General features: G+C 43.6%; 1 protein-coding gene across 5 annotated transcripts in view; it reads left to right on the forward strand.

Annotated features, from left to right (window-relative positions):
- csnk1a1 (casein kinase 1, alpha 1) overlaps positions 1-23,500 on the forward strand; it is a 98,354-nt gene extending 74,854 nt beyond the window's left edge. For 2 of the 5 annotated variants that reach the window (XM_084331918.1, XM_084331919.1), the window contains exon 10: positions 22,773-23,500. In XM_084331918.1, the coding sequence (XP_084188044.1) occupies positions 22,773-22,780 (8 nt within the window). In that variant the 3' untranslated portion in view covers positions 22,781-23,500. Of the gene's footprint in view, positions 1-652; positions 2,816-22,772 lie in introns of those variants that run through there. The other 3 variants (XM_084331915.1, XM_084331916.1, XM_084331917.1) reach the window with 2 other exon arrangements.
- Positions 23,501-24,648: the final 1,148 nt, after the last annotated feature.

Here is a 24,648-nt window from a genome sequence, read left to right on the forward strand (position 1 = left end):
TTAATTTCAAGCCCTGCTTTTATCAACTTATGTTGTCCAGAAGTTGTTTAGAAAATATGAACACCTTCCTGAGACAGAAGATAATTGCATACACTACCGTTCTGTTACGTAGGTGTCAACGTGGCGTCCTGTTGCTAGGTTTGCTGAACTCTTGTCTCGTATGGCTCTGCTCTGTACTTGGTGGAACGCTCTTGTGGAGGGAGAAGCAAGAGGTTCTAACCAACGTCTGACTAACATTAGAACCGTGTTCTGTCATGGTCCAACCCTGTCTGCCAAGCTTAAGAATGGGGCTCCATTGGTAAATAATGATAAAAAGGGATAATTCACTGTGGCTGTCTAAAATGTAAGGGAAAAGAGATTCTGGGTTAGTACTCAAATGAACAGACACGCGTCTTTTCTCGTTGAAGCCAGGGGGCGAAGCCACAAGCTAGCTACCTTGGTTTCAACGAGGAACGCCAACATGACATTCTTCGATATGAACTTGAATGTCAAAGTAGAAACTTTTTCACCACAATATGATCGGTGCCCTAGTCAATGAAAACACTACATTTTTCCTTTTTAATTAAAGTTGATGTCATGTCCATGATGTTTTATCATGTGGTGTTGTTGTTGATGAGTGATTTAACAGAGTTGTTTGATTCCCCCCCTTCAGCAGCGCAGGCGGGTGGAGAAAGCCCTACAGCAGTGGCTGGGAGTGGGGCCAGGGCACGTAGAGGGGATGGAAGCCTGGTTTCTTAAGCTAGGACTCTGGACCCAAAATGGAAACCCCAGGCCTGTTTATTTTGGGTCCCACAATATATAACATTACAAAACAATAGTAGCAAATCCATATATACCAATACAACACATCAATACAGATTGTTTTTGCACCTACTTGGTTATTGCACATGGCATAGACTCTATTCAGCGGCTTAAAATGTCATTGACTTTGTAACCGGGAGCCTAAAGCACATAAGTGTGTTCTCTCCATTTAGAGCGTGGCTGGTGTCAGATCAGATCTTATGCACCAGTCTCAACGTGTACCTGCTGCCTAAGTGGCTGCCAAACAATCCTGGAGCAGTTCAGAGATGTCTGGTACAACAGTAGTTCAGTTCAACGCAACATGTCCAGACAGTCGTACCATACTGAGATACAGTTATACCGTACTGAGATACAGTTATACCATACTGAAATACACTTATACCATACTGAGATACAGTCATACCATACTGAAATACAGTCATACCATACTGAGATACAGTCATACCATACTGAGATACAGTCATACCATACTGAGATACAGTTATACCATACTGAAATACAGTTGTACCATACTGAAATACACTTATACCATACTGAAATACACTTATACCATACTGAAATACACTTATACCATACTGAAATACACTTATACCATACTGATATAGTTATACCGTACTGAAATACAGTCATACCATACTGAGATAGTTATACCATACTGAGATACACTTATACCATACTGAGATACAGTTATACCATACTGAGATACAGTCATACCATACTGAAATACCATACTGAAATACAGTCATACCATACTGAAATACACTTATACCATACTGAAATACACTTATACCATACTGAAATAGTCATACCATACTGAAATACCATACTGAAATACAGTCATACCATACTGAAATACCATACTGAAATACAGTCATACCATACTGAAATACAGTCCAGTCATACCATACTGAAATACAGTTATACCATACTGAAATACAGTCATACCATACTGAAATACAGTCATACCATACTGAAATAGTCATACCATACTGAAATACAGTTATACCATACTGAAATACAGTCATACCATACTGAAATAGTCATACCATACTGAGATACAGTTATACCATACTGAGATACACTTATACCATACTGAGATAGTTATACCATACTGAGATACACTTATACCATACTGAAATACAGTTATACCATACTGAAATACAGTCATACCATACTGAAATACCATACTGAAATACAGTCATACCATACTGAAATACAGTCCTACCATACTGAGATACAGTTATACCATACTGAGATACACTTATACCATACTGAAATACACTTATACCATACTGAAATACAGTCATACCATACTGAAATACAGTCATACCATACTGAAATACAGTCATACCATACTGAAATAGTCATACTAAGTCGTACCATACTGAAATAGTCATACCATACCGAAATAGTCATACTACAGTCGTACCATACTGAAATACAGTCATACTAGACAGTCGTACCATACTGAAATGTAGTCATACCATACTGAAATAGTCATACTAGACCATACTAGACAGTCGTACCATACTGCACCACACTCTGGATAGTGTAACAGAAAAATAAAGACAGGATGTCCCTGCTGGCTCCACAGACCTACATAGAAGACACATCCTCTGGTTTGTTACAGACCTGCTGCATACATCCTCTGGTGTGCTTTGTTAGACATGCTGCATGTTTTGCATGTACTTGCCAACGATTCATCCATATTGACCTTTTTCAATGAAATTTTGTTGCTAGGAAACTGCTTGGACCTATATCTCAGCTATTGTATTAGCAAATACTCAGGCTGTTGGAATGAACATTATAGGAATTTGAATACCAAACAGTCTGAATGTTTATTAAAAATAATAACATTTATTTATAAAAATAAATAAATAAACATTATTGATACAAGGTGGTGGTGAACTGAAAACAAATAACTGGTTATTGTCTTTTTTTTTCGTGATTTTGGAAAAATTTGCCTGTAATTACAAGCCAATAAATGGGTGTTAAGCACAACCCACTGCCTAATGATGGTTTCCTGAGTCAATACTTCTTACTAACTAAATACTGAATAGAAATGTTTATTCATAAAGAAGTCAATACTTCTTACTAACTTAATACTGAATAGAAATGTATTAATCTAGAAGTCAATACTTCTTACTAACTAAATACTGAATAGAAATGTTTATTCGTCTAGAAGTCAATACTTCTTAGTTCTTACTAACTAAATACTGAATAGAAATGTTTATTCATCTAGAAGACAATACTTCTTACTAACTTAATACTGAATAGAAATGTATTAATCTAGACCTCAATACTTACTAACTAAATGCTGAATAGAAATGTTTATTCATCTAGAAGTCAGGACCAAGATATGTCAGTGATAGATTTAATTTAATCCATTTGCCTCCTGAGGGTAAAAAATAAGTCTTAAAGGAGTTATTCAATGTTGCGTTACTCCTTCATAATGTTGAGGCTCTACAGAGAAGATACAAAAGTCTTCCAATCAGTTAATTTTAGCCAGAGATCTGGCCATTTTCACTTTTCACTACTAAAGAGGCTTTCCCAGCCCCAGTTAAGAAAACCTACTATACAAAGAGGGCATTGCTCTATCCTCTCAGGAATGAGGACGCATTTGAAGATGGTGTCGACAAAATCATATGATACACGCAAATATAGGTCAGCTGAAATGAGGACGTAATTAAGGACCACATTCAGTGCAATAGTAAGTGGTAGGTTGCGCTACACAGTGCAATAGTAAGTGGTAGATTGAGCTACAGTACAATAGTAAGTGGTAGGTTGAGCTACAGTACAATAGTAAGTGGTAGGTTGAGCTACACAGTACAATAGTAAGTGGTAGATTGAGCTACAGTACAATAGTAAGTGGTAGATTGAGCTACACAATACAATAGTAAGTGGTAGATTGAGCTACACAATACAATAGTAAGTGGTAGGTTGAGCTACACGGCCCTGACAAAGGGCTGCACCATTATGACCCCCCCCCCCCCCCCCCCCCAGTCCTCTCACCATCTCCCACTCGATCTCTCTCTCCTGATGCCCAGTATTGGCACCGGTAACACTTATAAATAGGATTTACTAATGACGTGCTCTCTCTCTTATCTCGGTCATTCTCTCTCATTTACCATCGCTCTCTGCCTCTCTCTGCCATGCTCTCACTCTATCTATCTCTCTCTCTGCCATGCTCTCACTCACTATCTATCTCTCTCTCTGCCATGCTCTCACTCACTATCTATCACTATCTCTCTGTCATGCTCTCACTCACCATATATCTCTGTCTCTCTCTCTGTCATGCTCTCACTCACCATATATCTCCATCTCTCTCTCTGCCATGCTCTCACTCACTATCTATCTCTCTCTCTGCCATGCTCTCACTCACTATCTATCACTCTCTCTCTGCCATGCTCTCACTCACCATATATCTCTCTCTGCCATGCTCTCACTCACTATCTATCTCTATCTCTCTGCCATGCTCTCACTCACTATCTATTTCTCTCTCTCTCTGCCATGCTCTCACTCACTATCTCTCTCTCTGCCATGCTCTCACTCACTATATATATCTATCTCTCTCCATAAAATACAATCCATAAAAATCTGTGTTGTTGCTAATCATACATATGCTAGCCTGTTTTTAACAATAATTTGTGATGCCATCACAAACACTGGCATTTAAAGGGTACAAATAAAATAATTCCTGCACCAGAATGCAGGAAATTAAGTCTTTGTAACAAAAATGTTCCTGGTGGGGGACCCCCTGCTTAAAAAGTGGCCTGACTGGGGCTATATTTTGCACTATTTCCTGGCCTGAATGATTTCCCCAGTCCGGCCCTGGTTAAAAGCCTCCAATGCTTATTAGTGTGTGTGCGTTTGAACGTTTGCATGTTTCAACCATACATTTCCATTTATTAAAAAAAATCTTTTTTTTACCTCTTATAATAGTGGGGGTCGCGGCTCTCTGACACCGTTATTTGGGGGTCACGGCCTGAAAAGTTTGGGAACCCCTGGCGTAGAGGACTAAGCACTAGGAGCGGCTGGGTAGCGTAGAGCAGGGGTTCCCAAAGTGGGGGTCGCGAGCCGCCGCGGGGGGGGGGGGGGGGGGTCGTCGGATGATAAAAAAAAAATATATAAATATATTTTTTTATGCAGACAGGCCACTGAACTTAGAAGCAGGCCAGGCCAGTGTTTCTAGTTGCACCAGCGCAATAGTTAGATAACCTAGGTGGGGAACAACCAGGAGATCACTGCAACTCACACAAGTTGGAGAACTATCTCTCTCTCTCTTTCTTGCTCTCACACACACACAAAGGGAGCCGCATGTGATTGGTGGAGGCAGGACCCTTACAAAAAACTGCTAATCATTGACGCATGCTAGCCTGTAATAATCCCTCCCAGAAAAATCTACTTTGCATTTGATATATTGCAAATATATGCCATCACACACACTGGCATTTAAAGGGTTAGAATTATAAAATGAATATGTGGTGTTATGATCAGGGCTGAAGTTGAATAAAAGATTGTATTTTTTATCAATTACAAAAAAACAGAAAATCCATAAAAATCTGTGTTGTTGCTAATCATACATATGCTAGCCTGTTTTTTAACAATAATTTGTGATGACATCACAAACACTGGCATTTAAAGGGTACAAATAAAATAGATTCCTGCACCAGAATGCAGGAAATTAAGTATTTGTAACAAAAAATTTCCTGGTGGGGGACGCCCAGACCCCCTGTTTTTTTTTATATATATATCTTTCCCCCCTCCTTTTTTCCGATTTTTCTCCCATCCCACTGTTAGTCGTTATGCCAATTCCCAACCCCCTTCCTGGTTGTTGCGTGATTTGCGTGATCGCCAGTAAATGCTTTATGTGGTATGGGTGATATATTGATCAGAGCAGTTTGCATTAATAATAATAAACAAACACGCTGAAAATGACGTCAGCGTCCTCTTACCGTTCGCCGATTAGACTGGAGGAAAAAGATCCCACTTATTTGACGGCGATCTACTAGATCCATTTCCGGTTTGTATAATAATAAACGCCCAAATCATATCGATTATTGAGTTATGGCAGCGATCGATATACAAGGATGTGTGTCTAGAGTCCCGCAACAATATGTGAGTGCCGGACGCATTTGCCAGATGCATGGAGATCACCAGAGATCCATTTCCGGTTGTAACTCGCCGATCATCAACCAGGCGGCAGTATTGAAGCGTTGCAGAGTTGTGCAGGCTCTCGCTGTATCAGCCGAGGCTGGGTGAGGGAATTATGAATACCATGGCGTGGTTTGGCAGAATTAGTATGACCTTGAAACACGTTGTACGACGTTATTGGTGCCAGATGTGTTAAAAAGTCGCCTGACTGGGGCTATATTTTGCACTATTTCCTGGCCTGAATGATTTCCCCAGTCCGGCCCTGGTTAAAAGCCTCCAATGCTTATTAGTGTGTGTGCGTGCGTTTGAACGTTTGCATGTTTCAACCATACAATTTTTATTGTTTACAATGAACGGTGGGGCTAATCGAAAGGACTGGACACGGACGTGTTAGTTGTTCACCAACAATCTAGAGACACAAACAAACACAGAACCGGACTGTTATATTAAATTAATTGATTGCTGTTTAACGCGTCCGTGTCCAGTCCTTTCGATTAGCCCCACCGTTCATTGTAAACAATGATGCATGTAGTTACTGTGTGTTGTTGTAGCCACCGGTTAATTCGCAATTTTTTTTATTGGTTTGTCATGACAAACCAATGACATAATCCAACATATGTGTAAAGGCACAACATATTCCAGTTAACGGTATATTTTTTTAATGATTTGTTACGGCGAAATCAATACTTCCATTTGTATAAATTGTGTTAAGCGGAGCTTAGTATTCCTGCCTAGCAGAGGAGAGCGTGTCGCGGCTCATGCGCATGCACGCGCTCGGCCAATCGGAGCAACGCGGAAGGGCATGTTGGCTGCCGAAAGTATTCACGCGTCCTGGTCGTTACGTTCCCCCAGTGAAACTCCTCGCTGTCGGTGACTCCACATGTATCGGAGGAGACATGTGGTAGTCTACACCCTCCCCAGACCAACAGTAGGGCAACATGTGGTAGTCTACACCCTCCCCAGACCGACAGTAGGGCAGCATGTGGTAGTCTACACCCTCCCCAGACCGAGAGTAGGGCAGCATGTAGTAGTCTACACCCTCCCCAGACCGACAGTAGGGCAGCATGTCGTAGTCTACACCCTCCCCAGACCGAGACAGTGGGGCAATGCAATGACCAGGAAGGGAATTGGCATAACGACTAAATTGGGAGATGGGAGAAAAATAGAAGGGCCAAAAAGGCACAATAGGAACAACACTCTCCCTCCCTCTCTCACACACACACACGTGCACACACTTACTGTGGTGCTCTAGCATTACTACTCTGGGTCGTGACACACACATGCACGCGCTTACTGTGGTGCTCTACCATTTCTACTCTGGGCGGACAGTGACACACACACACACATGTCACACACAGCTGCTGAGTGGTCTGTTGCACCCGGCTCTGTTTACATGACACTAACATGCTGACTGTTGGACTGACATTTAGGCCCCGTCCACACGAACGCTGGTTTTAATATAACCATGATTGTATGTGCGCAGTTGCACTGTTCGGCCACACACAACCGGGGATTTGCTACACTGCAACCGCGGTCTTTGAAACCGGTGGCCAGGGTGAAGTTGTGCGGTTTTGCAGTTGCGTGTGGGCATAGCAACCGAGGTTATTCCCAGTGTTTACAGCAGAGCTGTCGCAATTATTTCCCATGTTCACGGCAGACCGCGGGGTAGAGAGATTATAGCAGAGCCAACTACACCAGTGTTTACAGCAGAGCTGTCCCAAGTAGCGTTATATGAAAATGATTGTAACAAACTTTTGTTCGAAACGTATCGTCTGTGTTGAAGAGTGTTGTGATCGACTGATGTCTTGTCGCATTCCTGACCTGACGCTGAGAGTAAACATGTAGCTGCAGCTAAACTAAACTCATGTGTTGTCAAGTTATTGTTATAAGGAACCCAGTCCAGACTGCATCCCCTTAACAATTGTTTGTATTTAAGCATTACATCACGCGCAGGAGTGGTTTGTGACCAATAAACCATGCCTAGGGGTGGTCGTTAGACCCCCCTAGGCATGGTTTATTGGTCACAAATCACGACTACAAGTGGTGTAAAGCTTTTATACAACTGCCAGATTCATCCAACCTTATTTCTATACAATAAACACACATTAATCGAAGATTTATTGAAAAAACCATCCGCCAGAAAAAGTAGTTCCCACAACTACAAAAAAGACAAGTTGCCTCCATGTGGAAGCAGCTTGAAGTGCATCCAACCAAACTAACACATCCAACTGTGTATTATTGGAATGATTGAGAGAAGTTGCCTCATGTGGAAGCAGCTTGAAGTGCATCCAACCAACTAACACATCCAACTGTGTATTATTGGAATGATTGATTGAAAATTTTATTACCAGATGCAGAATGGGTACAATACAGTACGGCTCAATACACACAATTGTTAAGGGAATGCAGACCTACTTTCCATAGAACTTCATTCTTAGATGCTTCTATATAAAGTAGGTAAAACAAATTAAAACGTTTTCTTTGCCCTATAGGAAAAAAACGTTTTCTTCGCCCTATTTTTTTATTTATTTCTTTTAGCCTAAACTTAACCAGTTGGAAACCAGGGGTACAGTAATAAAATTAGCAATCAACCAATCAATCAATTCAATAGACCATGCTCACTTAAAACAGCGCTGCTTCTCTCTCAGTCTGACTCCCCCGCTGTTGCAGACAGGAGTGTGTGTGTGTGTGTGTCACAGTGTGTGTGTGTGTGCGTGCGTGTGTGTGTGTGTGTGTGTGTATGTGTGTGTGTGTTTGTGGGTACGCCAGCGTCGGACAGTGTGAGAGAGAACGCTGCAGTCAGTAGAAAGTAGGAAGGAAGAAATTTAAATCAATCAATTAATCAATCAATCAATCTGCGATTTTTCTTTTGTTCTAGATTGACTCAAGACCCATCAATTACATCATCCAACATTGTTTAAAGGACTAACACATTCCCCTTGACAGAATCGCTTCATATTTAGTCGTTATGGTGCTTTCAACATAACCATTTGTTGTCCGCGATCTTGTTTTCTCCCGGAGTGAGCCGGGGAGTGATATGTGATTCGGTTGTGGGCGGGTCCTGAGCCCAGGACCGTGGATTGTTGCCAATAAAGACGTGTAAATGGCCAATCAGAATCGAGAAATTTGCATGCCGTTGTATAATGAGCCGTATTGTATTATACCCATTCTGCAATGTGTTAAATAACGTTTACATCCATTTCATATCGGTAACGTTACCACATTACGTTAGCATTTAAGCTATATACTATACATGGATATAGCCATTCACATTAGCATGTAGCTAACAACACCGGCGGTCTTTTGTGAGACTAAACTATCCGCTCTTGGTGGTAAATTGTGTTGCTGATGGTTTTGTTTCATCAACAAAATGAGAGGCAGAACACAGTGAATGTATCCGTTTGTTTATTGCAGTTTCTTTCTTTGCTGAAAATATATGTTCCGTTGGCAAAATGATCAATAGGGTCCAGCTGTGCTTCTAAACAGGAAGTTTACTTCTTCTTCTTCAGTGAATTAATGGCAGATCGCGACCCAACAGGAAGTTTAGTGAGCGTTCAGCCTTTTCTGATTGGTTGAAATGGCCTTCATGTCTGAACAACATCGCTGCCTACTGTTTTGGCATTGTACTAAATGTATCGGTTGCTGGGTTCCCAGCTCTGCCGTGAGTACGCAGTTATACACGGTTCTTCACCTGTGTTCACCGTGTGGACGGAGTTTTATTTTTTCAAACTTCGGTCATATTAAATCCAAACGCTCGTGTGGACAGGGCCTTAGACTTACGTGCACTATCTGTCTGACTGCTGTGTGTCTGTACATGTCAGTGTCTTGTAGCAGTGACGTGTGTGTGTGTGTGCTGGTTCTATGTTTAACTGGCAGATGGAGGGGTTCACATGTTGCCCTTTGACCTGGGTCTGCCCCTCTCCCCCTGCTCACTAGGAGAGGACACTTGGTCTGAAAAGCTGATGCTACACTCTGCCTACTATTCAGTCAAATTACTCTTAACTATCGACATGTGAAACCCAACGCATAACTCAATGGCCTCTTGTCAGTAGTCGGGTAGGATTTCATTAGTCAGGGTGTGTCGGTAGTCTGGTAGTGTGTCGGTAGTCAGGTAGAGTGTCTAGATCGGGGGTTCTCAAACTTTTTTATACCACAAGCCCATTTTATTTAGGATTTTTTTTTGGCAACCCCACACTTAACACTTTAACACCTGCGTTGTTTTCGGGGCCCATCTATTCAGTGCCACGCTGTAAACGATAGGAGTCCTTCACCTTGTTTGCAGAGCTATAACTATATTCTATATTATAGCTATGGATACAATAATATGGTCATTTGACACTGAGTTTCTTCCGGTCAAGATGCAAAAAATTAAAAAAATAATCCATCCATACGTTCCTGTTAAATACCGTGGTGAATATAAGTACGTTTCAGAGCGGTCTCGGGTAATTCCTGGGAGGCTGGTAATAGACCTCAACGTGTATTATACTAAATGTATTGGCGTTCCGTCCCTACACACGCTACAATTAAAACATCAAATGCATATGATAGGTATTATGTTCCATCATGAATGCATGAAAGGGGGGGGGGGGGGTTTGATGCGCTCATCTGGTAGAGTGTCAGTAGTCTGGTAGAGTGTCAGTAGTCTGGTAGAGTGTCAGTAGTCTGGTAGAGTGTCAGTAGTCTGGTAGAGTGTCAGTAGTCTGGTAGAGTGTGTCAGTAGTCTGGTAGAGTGTCAGTAGTCTGGTGTCAGTAGTCTGGTAGAGTGTCAGTAGTCTGGTAGAGTGTCAGTAGTCTGGTGTCAGTAGTCTGGTAGAGTGTCAGTAGTCTGGTAGAGTGTCAGTAGTCTGGTAGAGTGTCGGTAGTCTGGTAGAGTGTCAGTAGTCTGGTGTCAGTAGTCTGGTAGAGTGTCAGTAGTCTGGTAGAGTGTCAGTAGTCTGGTGTCAGTAGTCTGGTAGAGTGTCAGTAGTCTGGTAGAGTGTCAGTAGTCTGGTAGAGTGTCAGTAGTCTGGTAGAGTGTCAGTAGTCTGGTAGAGTGTCAGTAGTCTGGTAGAGTGTCAGTAGTCTGGTGTCAGTAGTCTGGTAGAGTGTCAGTAGTCTGGTAGAGTGTCAGTAGTCTGGTGTCAGTAGTCTGGTAGAGTGTCAGTAGTCTGGTGTCAGTAGTCTGGTAGAGTGTCAGTAGTCTGGTGTCAGTAGTCTGGTAGAGTGTCAGTAGTCTGGTAGAGTGTCAGTAGTCTGGTAGAGTGTCAGTAGTCTGGTAGAGTGTCAGTAGTCTGGTAGAGTGTCAGTAGTCTGGTGTCAGTAGTCTGGTAGAGTGTCAGTAGTCTGGTGTCAGTAGTCTGGTAGAGTGTCAGTAGTCTGGTAGAGTGTCAGTAGTCTGGTGTCAGTAGTCTGGTTGAGTGTCAGTAGTCTAGTGTCAGTAGTCTGGTAGAGTGTCAGTAGTCTGGTAGAGTGTCAGTAGTCTGGTAGAGTGTCAGTAGTCTGGTAGAGTGTCAGTAGTCTGGTAGAGTGTCAGTAGTCTGGTAGAGTGTCAGTAGTCTGGTGTCAGTAGTCTGGTAGAGTGTCAGTAGTCTGGTAGAGTGTCAGTAGTCTGGTGTCAGTAGTCTGGTAGAGTGTCAGTAGTCTAGTAGAGTGTCAGTAGTCTGGTAGAGTGTCAGTAGTCTGGTAGAGTGTCAGTAGTCTGGTAGAGTGTCAGTAGTCTGGTAGAGTGTCTAGGTGGTAGGTGTCAGAGCCTTGACATTGAGAATAGTACATTTTAGGCCACTGAGTGGCGCAGTGGGCAAGGCGCTCGCCACTAAAGGCCTCTGCATGCTACAGCAAATTCAAAGCAACTTCGACACAACATCGACAAAGCAACGGTGTTGCAGACACTCTACCTTTATGCTTCTGCAAAATCAACGCGCAGCCTATGTAACATTGTACCCCGTATGTAGCTAGGTTCCCTAGATAGATGACGCTTCCCTTCTCAACCAACCCATTGATAAAAGCAGAAAAATAAGTATAATTTTTACTTCCGGGCGGGGGGTTTCAAAATAAAAGAGCGAGTCTAAAAGCACCGTAAATACGTTTATTTTTTACAATATCTAACGTTACACGAACCTAAACTAATCTAAAGTTAGTTTAGGTTCGTGTTAACTTTGGATAATGTACAAAATAAACGTATTTCCGGTGATTTTAGACGTCGCTCTTTTATTTTGAAAACCCCCGACCGGAAGTGTTATAGTGTCTGTTGCTAGCAGCTTGACTTTCTGTGCTTTTCGAGCTAACGTTACCGTAACATCATTAGTTTCCAATGGAGAGGACCTCGGCTCACATGCAGCTCAAACTACCTATTGGAATAAATTACTTGATTGATGTTTAACTTGTCCCTGTGTGTGTCCAGTCATTTCGACTAGCAAACGTTGTATTTAACGTTACCTCAGGACGGATACCATTGTATTTACTTGGTTAGCTAATGTAGCTAATGTGGATAGCATTTTGAATAGACCCAATGCTAGCTGGCTGGCTACATCTTTATTTACTAAATTATGGAGGCTTTTTAATCGTCAAGGTAAGAGGATTTGTCATGATCAACTGAAGGCGTATGCTATGGAACAATATGTGCTTGGGTTTTCAGAAAAAGGCGAGCTATGTGACGCTGATTATTTAGCGTCAACGCTGGCTTCAACAATGGAGGATATTATTCTCTGCGGGACTAATATTATTCTATGACAGCCCCGCCCCCATTCGCTAACCAACCAATCACTGCTACGCAATATCAACGCAACGGTTGTTCAGATTAGATTCTGGGGACATGTACGCAACGTCCAAGCAACACAGTCTACAAGACCCTCTAAAACAACCGCGCTGAAATCGCGCCGATGTTGTGTTGCAGTTGCTTTGAAGTTGCTGTAGCATGTAGAGGCCTTAACGCAGGAGATGCTGGTATCGAGCCCAGTTCTCTGCGTTGCTACCGGCTTGGCCGGTCGTCGTACTAACACAATGAGGGTGGGAAAGCCGGTGGGTGGGGGATTGGACGTTGTGGACGGCGACTCCTACATGTCGGTTGGTGCGCCTGTACAGCAGAATCAGGAAGTATCGGGGGCAGCGTGAGCCTCCCACGCGTTACTCCTCGCCACTGAGAGATCGCGCTGTGCAGGTGAAAAGATGCGACGGCTGCCTCCTCGTGTACCGGAGGGGACACGTGATGCAAGGCTTGGTCCTCACTGCAGCCGACCAGTGGGAGGCATGGTCTAGCAGCGTTCGAGACAGGGGAGGGGAGAATTGGAAATACGAAATTGGGATGGGAGAAAAATAGAAAATGGGAGAAAAAGTGGATAAAAAAAAAGAGAATAGTACATTTTCTCCTGCACATGTTGTAGAAGATCACCTGACTCAGTTGGCGTCCGGCCGTGACGGAACAGGAAGTGCTCACTCCGTCTGCCTGAAATCCATATTACAGTGTATTACCAAATTTACCTCTGCAACGATAAACAAAACAATACCACATTGTCCACGGAGTGTGATTGGTTGTTCTTGTTAAATCAACTGGTCCCTGTCTGTCTGTGTCGTTCTGTCAGCATGTGTCCCTCTCTCTTCTCTGTCACTGTCTTTCTGTGTCTGTCTGTCATGATCATGTTGAGACCTGAACTCTCTGTACTGTCTGGATGTTGGCCTCAAGCCTAAATGACTCAGCTAGAAAGAGAGTGAGACAAAGAGAGAGAGAGAGCGAATGAGTCAGGGATTGAGAGAAATATAATGAGTCAGAGAGAGAGGCCGGTCGTGCAGTTAGGATGGAGAAACGAGGTTGTGTTAGGATGGAGAAGCGAGGTTGTGTTGTTAGGATGGAGAAGCGAGGTTGTGTTGTTAGGGGTTAGCATACGTAGCACTGCATCACCCCTGCTAACTGGAGGTCATGGAGTCGTTTAGGAACTGCATATTTCAATAGTCCATATCTGTCTGTCCCGTCACACAAGATAATCGTATTTGTTTACGCCGTCAACATTTGAGGTGTAAGTAAGGGATAAGTAAATGGTGCATTTATATAGCAGCTTTTATCCAAAGCGCTTTACAATTTGTTCCTCACATTTTACCCATTCACTCACACATTCACACACCGACGGCGGAGGCGACCATGCAGGGTGCCAACCTGCTCATCGGGAGCAATTAGGGGTTAAGTGTCTTGCTCAAGGACACTTTGACACGCTGCCCGGAAGGAGCGGGAATCAAACCGGGAACCTCCGGATTACCAGACGACTGCTCTACCTCCCAGAGCCACTGTCGCCCCGATAGGTGTCTGTATCTGCTGGGGTCACAGGCCATGTGAAGAATAGGACCTGATGTTCTGTTCTCAGTCCAGACTTGCTACCATCTTCCTATATAAACATAATGTTGCATTAGATTATGACTCCGGTCATAAATGTCGACCTCCTTAGTCCTTACTTGCTAAATAAAACAAACTCTGAGTTCCTAGTCTTCAACCCCCACCTCAGTGTCATGTGACGTGTCCACTCACATGGATGAACTTTAATGTTTTCGCTGTTCAGGGGTTCTCAAACTTTTTTATACCACGACCCCATTTTATTTAGGAATTTCTTTTGGCGACCCCACACTTAAATGTATTAAGGAATATCAAAATAAAAGCACCCGTTGTTGAACTTGATCATGCATATTTATTAGAACATTTAATTACAGCACTGTTATCAATACACATTTATAAAACGAGGCATATTTAGCCAAAATATTTTGCCAGGAAAAAAATACTAAAATAAATATTGATATATATATATATATTTATTTCTTTTGCTTGCCACCTACCCACAACCCGTAGTTTGAGAACTGCTGTTGTAGTTGATGCAAGAAGCAATTGGCACAAAAGTTTAGCGTGAGCGTCCATGTTTATCTGGCTTTGTAGCTTGAACGCATGTTGTTCAGAGGTGACGTATTTCCCACCTCGGACCAGAAACCAATGCAGCATAATGCCTGCATTCTTTGTCCATTCTATGATGACCTACATACTATTATGTGTGCCTTGCCTGATGCAAACCCACTCCACCGGATTCTCTACCCAGACTTTATGTGTGCCTTGCCTGATGCAAACCCACTCCACCGGATTCTCTACCCAGACTTTATGTGTGCCTTGCCTGATGCAAACCCACTCCACCGGATTCTCTACCCAGACTTTATGTGTGCCTTGCCTGATGCAAACCCACTCCACCGGATTCTCTACCCAGACTTTATGTGTGCCTTGCCTGATTCAAACCCACTCCACCGGATTCTCTACCCAGACTTTATGTGTGCCTTGCCTGATGCAAACCCACTCCACCGGATTCTCTACCCAGACTTTGACTGCTGCCTATTTTCAGTGTTCCACTGTTAACCCTTTCACTACCACACTACAGAAGGTTAACCCTTTCACTACCATACCACAGACATTTAACCCTTTCACTGCCACACAACAAAGTGTTAACCCTTTCACTACCACACTACAGAAGGTTAACCCTTTCACTACCACACTACAGACGGTTAACCCTTTCACTACCATACCACATACATTTAACCCTTTCACTGCCACACAACAAAGTGTTAACCCTTTCACTACCACACTACAGAAGGTTAACCCTTTCATTACCACACTACAGACGGTTAACCCTTTCACTACCATACCACAGACATTTAACCCTTTCACTGCCACACAACAAAGTGTTAACCCTTTCACTACCACACTACAGAAGGTTAACCCTTTCACTACCACACTACCAAATGGTTAACCTTTTACTACCACACTACCGAATGGTTAACCTTTCACTACCACACTACAGACTGTTAACCCTTTCACTACCACACTACAGACTGTTAACCCTTTCACTGCCACACGACAAAGGGTTAACCTTTTCACTAACGCACTACAACCCTTCTGTTAGTGTGGTAGTGAAAGGTTAACCTTCTGTAGTGTGGTAGTGAAAGAGTTAAGATCTTATCAACACTTATTGACTGTAGCTGATACTGTTAGACAGTGTCCTCCTGACTGGCCAGGACCAAGAGAGACACTGTCCTCCTGACTGGCCAGGACCAAGAGAGACACTGTCCTCCTGACTGGCCAGGACCAAGAGAGACACTGTCCTCCTGACTGGCCAGGACCAAGAGAGACACTGTCCTCCTGACTGGCCAGGACCAAGAGAGACACTGTCCTCCTGACTGGCCAGGACCAAGAGAGACACTGTCCTCCTGACTGGCCAGGACCAAGAGAGACACTGTCCTCCTGACTGGCCAGGACCAAGAGAGACACTGTCCTCCTGACTGGCCAGGACCAAGAGAGACACTGTCCTCCTGACTGGCCAGGACCAAGAGAGACACTGTCCTCCTGACTGGCCAGGACCAAGAGAGACACTGTCCTCCTGACTGGCCAGGACCAAGAGAGACACTGTCCTCCTGACTGGCCAGGACCAAGAGAGACACTGTCCTCCTGACTGGCCAGGACCAAGAGAGACAGTGTCCTCCTGACTGGCCAGGACCAAGAGAGACACTGTCCTCCTGACTGGCCAGGACCAAGAGAGACACTGTCCTCCTGACTGGCCAGGACCAAGAGCGACTGATACTGTTAGACAGTGTCCTCCTGACTGGCCAGGACCAAGAGAGACAGTGTCCTCCTGACTGGCCAGGACCAAGAGAGACATCGTCCTCCTGACTGGCCAGGACCAAGAGAGACACTGTCCTCCTGACTGGCCAGGACCAAGAGAGACACTGTCCTCCTGACTGGCCAGGACCAAGAGAGACATTGTCCTCCTGACTGGCCAGGACCAAGAGAGACACTGTCCTCCTGACTGGCCAGGACCAAGAGAGACACTGTCCTCCTGACTGGCCAGGACCAAGAGAGACACTGTCCTCCTGACTGGCCAGGACCAAGAGAGACACTGTCCTCCTGACTGGCCAGGACCAAGAGAGACTTGAGAAGAAGTTTGGTTCAAGGTCAAGACCTCCACTGGTGTCTGAGTCCAGAGGACGGCTCTCTGTGACGGTGATGATAATAGTCTCTGGTTTATAGAGATTAAAACAATGGCTAATTACACCACTGTGTTCTGTTAGGGCTTGTTAAGACTTGATCTGACTCTAGCTGATGGGCCTATCTCATAAAGTCTCACAGCACTTAACTTGCATATTCATTCCATACTAGGGATTCATATTTTTCCTGAATGTTATGTCCTGTGAATAGACAATTCTCTGAAAATGTATTTGCTTTTAAGGCTTAACTTCAGCTACCAGTCAAAATTGTCATAATTCAGTAAGCACGCCTAAATTAAACTGTTTCCCAACCTGACACCATTATTTGGTGTTATATTCATAATTATTATGGCAAAGGAACACCATTAATGTTGTTAATCAACATTCGAAAACCAAATGGGCTATAACTCGTAGCCCTACCATAACTCGAGAAAAGAAGGTTGTAGCCATTGATTTGGGCCTAAAACAGGTTTGGTTGCCTTGTATCAGTTGTACAAGTGGTTGATTTGTATCAGTGACGTTTTCTCAACAAACGACAATTAAAAGAAGTGTCTGTGGAGCAACAATCTGGAGACGATACTGGATAACCTTCAGGAGAGATGAACCAGGGCAACACACAGGAGAGATATTGATAACCTTCAGGAGAGATGAACCAGGGCAACACACAGGAGAGATATTGATAACCTTCAGGAGAGATGAACCAGGGCAGCACACAGGAGAGATATTGATAACCTTCAGGAGAGATGAACCAGGGCAACACACAGGAGAGATATTGATAACCTTCAGGAGAGATGAACCAGGGCAGCACACAGGAGAGATATTGATAACCTTCAGGAGAGATGAACCAGGGCAACACACAGGAGAGATATTGATAACCTTCAGGAGAGATGAACCAGGGCAGCACACAGGAGAGATATTGATAACCTTCAGGAGAGATGAACCAGGGCAACACACAGGAGAGATATTGATAACCTTCAGGAGAGATGAACCAGGGCAGCACACAGGAGAGATATTGATAACCTTCAGGAGAGATGAACCAGGGCAACACACAGGAGAGATATTGATAACCTTCAGGAGAGATGAACCAGGGCAGCACACAGGAGAGATATTGATAACCTTCAGGAGAGATGAACCAGGGCAACACACAGGAGAGATATTGATAACCTTCAGGAGAGATGAACCAGGGCAACACACAGGAGAGATATTGATAACCTTCAGGAGAGATGAACCAGGGCAGCACACAGGAGAGATATTGATAACCTTCAGGAGAGATGAACCAGGGCAACACACAGGAGAGATATTGATAACCTTCAGGAGAGATGAACCAGGGCAACACACAGGAGAGATATTGATAACCTTCAGGAGAGATGAACCAGGGCAGCACACAGGAGAGATATTGATAACCTTCAGGAGAGATGAACCAGGGCAACACACAGGAGAGATATTGATAACCTTCAGGAGGAGACCTTTTAACACTTTCAGAGCCCAAGCTTAATTCCTTTTTACCCCCTTGAATGCCCAGCACCACTCTAATGTTAATATCGCCTAATCTATGTTTTAAATTATGGCTATGTGTCTAATCTGCCCGTCGCTTATCAAAGACTCATTTTCCAGTCAACATTGTCAAAGCAGATTGTTTTATCGGTTCATTTCCGTTTTCTAGCATTTTGAAAAGCACTCGTTTTCACGGAAAAAATAAGACATTCCATGATAATCACCCTTTACTGGAATATTCTAACATTGTAATTTTTCTGCCTATTTATATGAATCGTTTTCAAATAAACGCTAGATTATCGATAGTATATGTGTACGCATGCACGCTCGTGCCGCGAGCTGAAAATCGTTTCTCCTAGTTCCTGACCGCTCGCACAGTCAAACAGCCTGGGGGACACATATGGGAAACGCTTATATATCCGTGAAAACAGGTCTGATTATCCTAAGACTGGTAACATAGATTCCTTACCTGAGATCAGATGGTATCCAAATGGATTATTCCAATGCCTGATCGCCATTAGAAAAAAATCTCTTTTTATTGATCTCACGCGTATACTGTAAAAACACATACCGTACTTTTCGCACTATAAGCCGCAGCAGCTAAATTGAATGATGTGTACATATATAAGCTGCACTGGACTATAAGCTGCATGTGTTTTAATGTTTAATTACCATATGTAAGGAGTGGAGCCTGCGGCTTAATTTGACTCAACACGGGAAACCTCACCCGGCCCGGACACGGAAAGGATTGACAGATTGATTGCTCTCTCGATTCTGTGGGTGGTGGTGCATGGCCGTTCTTATATTGAGCTTTAAGTTCCCACCTCTACAGAGAATGACTCCCATTCGGACACAATACTGTCGGACAAATAACAAGAATTAACTCATTTACAAATTGTATTAAGTAAATAAGGGAACAGATAAATAACATTTCAATGCAGTAAAAAAAAGCAATATTTCGATTTTCGGGTTTTGTCCACATATAAGCCGCACCGTTATATAAGCCGCAGGGTAGAAAAATGGGGGAAAAAGCCGCGGCTTATAGTCCGAAAAGTACGGTAATCCCCGCTGCTCTGAGGCTCCAGAGTGAAGAGTCCGGGTCTTTTTTTCTCATTCATTTTCATTGAGTCCAATCCAAAAGGGTGAATTACCATCTGGGAGACGATAGGGGGCGCTTTTTTCACATCTGAGCGCCTGGTGTGGCTGATTTTCCAACGGTAGACTCGGTTGATGAAATATCAATTCAGATAATAAATAAAAAAACAAGAAAAAAAGAATATTCTCGTGATCGGCATTCAACCCGCGGGGGGGTAAACCAGAGAAAACTCGGGTTGGGCAATCAAAGTGTTAATGACCGGAGGGAAATTATTGGTAATTAAATTGTTTTCCATGTAGAACCTAATATAGCAGAGTCTGCTGAAAGCGCAGGATGAGCCCACATTCTGATAACATAAAGAATTCTTATACTTTAGGTTTGTTCAACAGGAAGTTTTGAAAGAGTGGCTGTCCTCCTAATACAGCCTATAGACCTGTTCGCTGTCCACGTCAGACTTGGCGTGCGCGCGCATCAAGGGAGCAAAAGGAACATAATCCTGGTCAGAACAACGGGGCAGACTACAGTATATTTGCATTTGTTAGCCATGCTAGTGATCTAAATCAGCGGTTCTCAAACTACGGGTCGCAACCCAAAGTGGGGTCATGGGTAGGTGAATAATTTAATGTTCTGGCAACATATTTTGGCTAAATATGCCTCGTTTTATAAATGTGTATTGATAACATAGTGCTGTAATTAAAGTTTCTAATAAATATGCATGATCAAGTTCAACAACGTGTGCTTTTATTTTGATATTCTTTAATTCCACGTTGAAATTACGCAATACATTAAAGGGGAACTATCTTATAAATGGCCTTTTTGAGTGTTTAGCATTGTTTCCTAGCTATGTGAACTTATATTAATATGATCTATGTCTCAAAATTCTCAAAATGGTGCATTCTTCCAATTCTCCTCTCACAATATTCACCCTCACTGAACTGAGTCATTTGAAAATGTGCGCGATATGTGATGTCAGAAAGACACCGCTGCATGTTAATGTTGAGATACAAGAACAGCTGCACACAGTGGTTGGAGCCCAGGCTCAAAACGGCTCGAGATCTTGAGGTAGAAAAATGCTGTTTTTGAGGACTTGATTAGAAATACAAAACAATGAATAAAAAATATATATATATTACAGAGGTGTTCCATAGACTCACAGGAATTGTGTAAAAGTGCCCAAATAGTGAAAGAAATAGTAAAATAGTTCCCCTTTAAGTGTGGGGTCGCCAAAGAAAATCCTAAATTAAATGGGATCGTGGTATAAAAAAGTTTTGAGAACCCCTGATCTAAACAATCCGATCCATTGGCTCGAACACGGTATATTTGTATACAGCGAACAGGACTATATGTGGGTGTTTAGAAAAATTCAGACATCATGGATAAAGTCGGCTTGTGCAACTTGAAAAGCAACTGGAGATGAGAAAAAGGAGGCAGAAAGAGAGCAGGTAGTTTCACCTTCTAGCAGAACTATACAGAAAGACCCAGAGGATGTGACACACAGTTGACTAGGCGGGCCTTCAATGTGGCCCACATTAATAGAACGTGGTCATATGATGCCTAGACCACCTCCACATGTGGCCCGAGTGATCGGATCTCAATGCGTCTTGGATGCGTTCACACCTGCACTCAGAGTGACTAGTGATGTGATCACCCAGACCGGACCAGGTGGGAGCAGCCTCTTGTCATCTGCACACCCCCAGAACTACACCATGCACCTTTTAACCCAGGCGTATGACTTGCACTTCACTCTTCCACTGTTAGGAAGCATAAATGTGAGAAAAGGGGTAGGGGGGGGGGGGATGATAAAGCAAAAAGAGGAGGGTGAGGGAGAGCAGGGCTAAAGGATGACGTGGCATTTTCCCTGACACACAACCGCTCTACAGACACACAACCTCCCTGCTTTATTCACCTTCAATCCATCTTCATTGAATCGTCAAGATTATAAAAAAGGTGAAAGGTGCAGAGAATTGTCATGGTTCATTTTCATATGAGCAGTTTTCTTAGATTATCTCTGCATACATGTAGCAGGAGGCTAATCATACAGTATTACTTCAAAGCAGGACAACTATGGAGGTGTAGAACTATCTGGAGTCGGCTAGTTAGTAGTTACCACAGTGTGTTTTGGTTGTTGATTTGATCATTGATCTGTCCTTGGAATCTTAAAGGTAGAATCTGTGATGCCAAAAGAGCCCCGCTTGGTATTCTACTTTGTCTACATTTATTTAGTTTGTGGTCTGATGTGTGGGTTGAATTTGAGTGGGGATAGGGGAGGCGTTTCTATTGTTGGCCACACCTGCTAGCCTGATGGATATAATAGATTTAAAATGTGTTATGTATTTATCATAATAATGTCAGTCATGTATCACCTTTCATTGTTCCTTCCCCCTGTGACGTCACTCACCACTCCTTCCCCCTGTGAGGTCACTCACCACTCCTTCCCCCTGTGAGGTCACTCACCACTCCTTCCCCCTGTGAGGTCACTCACCACTCCTTCCTCCTGTGAGGTCACTCACCACTCCTTCCCCCTGTGAGGTCACTCACCACTCCTTCCTCCTGTGAGGTCACTCACCACTCCTTCCTCCTGTGAGGTCACTCACCACTCCTTCCTCCTGTGAGGTCACTCACCACTCCTTCCTCCTGTGAGGTCACTCACCACTCCTTCCTCCTGTGAGGTCACTCACCACTCCTTCCTCCTGTGAGGTCACTCACCACTCCTTCCCCCTGTGAGGTCACTCACCACTCCTTCCTCCTGTGAGGTCACTCACCACTCCTTCCCCCTGTGAGGTCACTCACCACTCCTTCCTCCTGTGAGGTCACTCACCACTCCTTCCCCCTGTGAGGTCACTCACCACTCCTTCCCCCTGTGAGGTCACTCACCACTGAACACTACTTTCCTTTCTATACAAATCTGTTCCTACCCGACTTCCAGGTTCAAGTGATAAACTAACTATATGCAGGTCTGTAACAGCCTCTGGTTCTCCTCCTCGCTCCTCTGTATTAACACTGTCCCAGGTCTGTAACAGCCTCTCGTTCTCCTCCTCCTTCCTCTGTATTAACACCGTCCCAGGTCTGTAACAGCCTCTCGTTCTCCTCCTCCTTCCTCTGTATTAACACCGTCCCAGGTCTGTAACAGCCTCTCGTTCTCCTCCTCCTTCCTCTGTATTAACACCGTCCCTGTCCTACAGGAAGGCTGGACGACTAGTCGCTCTGCTTGTGATGCTGATGCTGATGGATTCTCTCTCTCTCTCTCCAGGTTTCTGAAGAGGTGTGTGTGTCTGAAGTGGAGGCGGAGCAGAGTGGCCCCCCGCGGCAGCGTAACCATGGCAACCAGGACCACCACTCACTCGCCATTCTTTCTCTTATCTCTCTCTCTTATCTATCTATCTCTCTCTCCCTCCAAAACCCGACAGACAGACACTCTTCGCTCTCTCTCCTTGCATAATTACTATCTATGTAATGGATATATATATATAGATACACAGCGATATCTATATATCGGTATGTATATACTATCAAACTCTCCTCTCGGTGAAAGAACGAAAAATTAAAAGGCAGGTGTTTTTTTATTTAATTTTTTTGGGATGTGGAAGCTGTAGAACCCCCCCCCCCGACATTTTGTCTTTTTGTTTGGTTTCCCCAGAAACAGAAAAGTTAAAAAGGCGAATGGTTGGCTGACCCTCTCTCTCTATCTCCTATCTCCCCCCCCCGCCTCTCCCCCCTCTCTCTGTCTCACCCCCACTCTCTATCCTTCCCCTCTCCATCTCCCCGTCTCTCCCCCCATTCCCAATGAGAAACGTCTGTCTTCCCTCGCTCCACTCCTCTGATTTTACCCCCCCCCCCCCCCCCTCCAAGCAGAAATGAAATGTAAAACTGAAAAAGAAAATGAAAAAAAAAATGTTTCTCCTTTTTTTGTTGTTTCTGAAAACGAATGAATGGACGATGGAAACCTTGGGTATTATTTACTAAAAACGCAAAAATGTTGGATTTCTCTATTTCATTTTGTTGTTTATTTTTTTCTTTAATTTTGTTTTCTTTTAAATTTTTTTTTCCTATGGTGATTAGGCGTGTGCCTGTTGATAGAAGTGGCTGTGTTACCATGGCAACCGCCCACAGCAGTCTATATGATGATAGTTCAGTTCTTACTGGCTCTCTCCCTCTCTCTCTCTCTCTCTCCCTCTCTCTTTTAGAGCGTTGCATTATTCTTATTAAATCTATTGTAAAATCTAATGGTATGGAACAGTCTACCAACCAACCAATAAAAAAAAACATGGAATACCACAACAAACCACCAAGCACAAGTCATTCTCCGCCGAGCACCTGAACATAACACCTGGAACACCTGGCATCAGGAGCTTTTAGCTTCCTGTTCTTCTCTCCGGAGAGTTCTGTGTCGCCTTTTCACCTGGTTTTATTTCAGTCATTTAGTTACTAAACAGACATGCTCCCTCCTCCCCCTGCCTCCCTCCCCCCCCCCCCCCGTTAAAGGTTTTTATATTACATATAAATATATGTAATATATATTTATACATTATATTATATATGTATTTTATCGGATAACTAACTTTTCATTTGTATAATTTTGTCTCCCTGTCGTTGCATTGGCCGATGTTTTCGGGGAGGGAGGGGGAATGTTTTTTTTTTTTTTTTATTTAATATTTTCCCCCCCTTGCTGGTTGCTTTCTACCCTGCTAAGAAAAACTCTGGGAAACCTCACCTGTGCTGACCCCCCCTCTGGTTTATTTAATGTTTTAATGGCAGAGACGCAAAGTATTGTCTCCAGGACCAAACCATTCTGGAGGTTGTTTTTTTTATTGATTTATTTTTCTCATTTTGTCACCGTGACGACAAACGACGTCAGAGATCTCACCTGGAGTCTTATCTTCTAAAAACATGTTTGAATGAAGAGCCTCTCTGTCCTCTTGCCGCCTGGGAGCTGTGGAGGCTCGTCAGCCGAGGAGAGGACAGTGATGTCAACGGAGAGGTAGAATAACTCTCATGGTGACGGCGTCCTCTCCTTGTTTTGGAGAGCAGAAGCTTCCCAGCTCCCAGGTGTGTTGACGGCACTGATGGGGGACAGAGACCGTCTCAGAGCTAAGGTGTCTTGTTCCTGTTCCAGCTGTCTCCTCTCT

This window comes from Notolepis coatsorum (genome assembly GCF_963971535.1).
Source record: "Notolepis coatsorum genome assembly, chromosome: 16".
In the NCBI taxonomy this organism is placed as follows: domain Eukaryota; kingdom Metazoa; phylum Chordata; class Actinopteri; order Aulopiformes; family Paralepididae; genus Notolepis; species Notolepis coatsorum.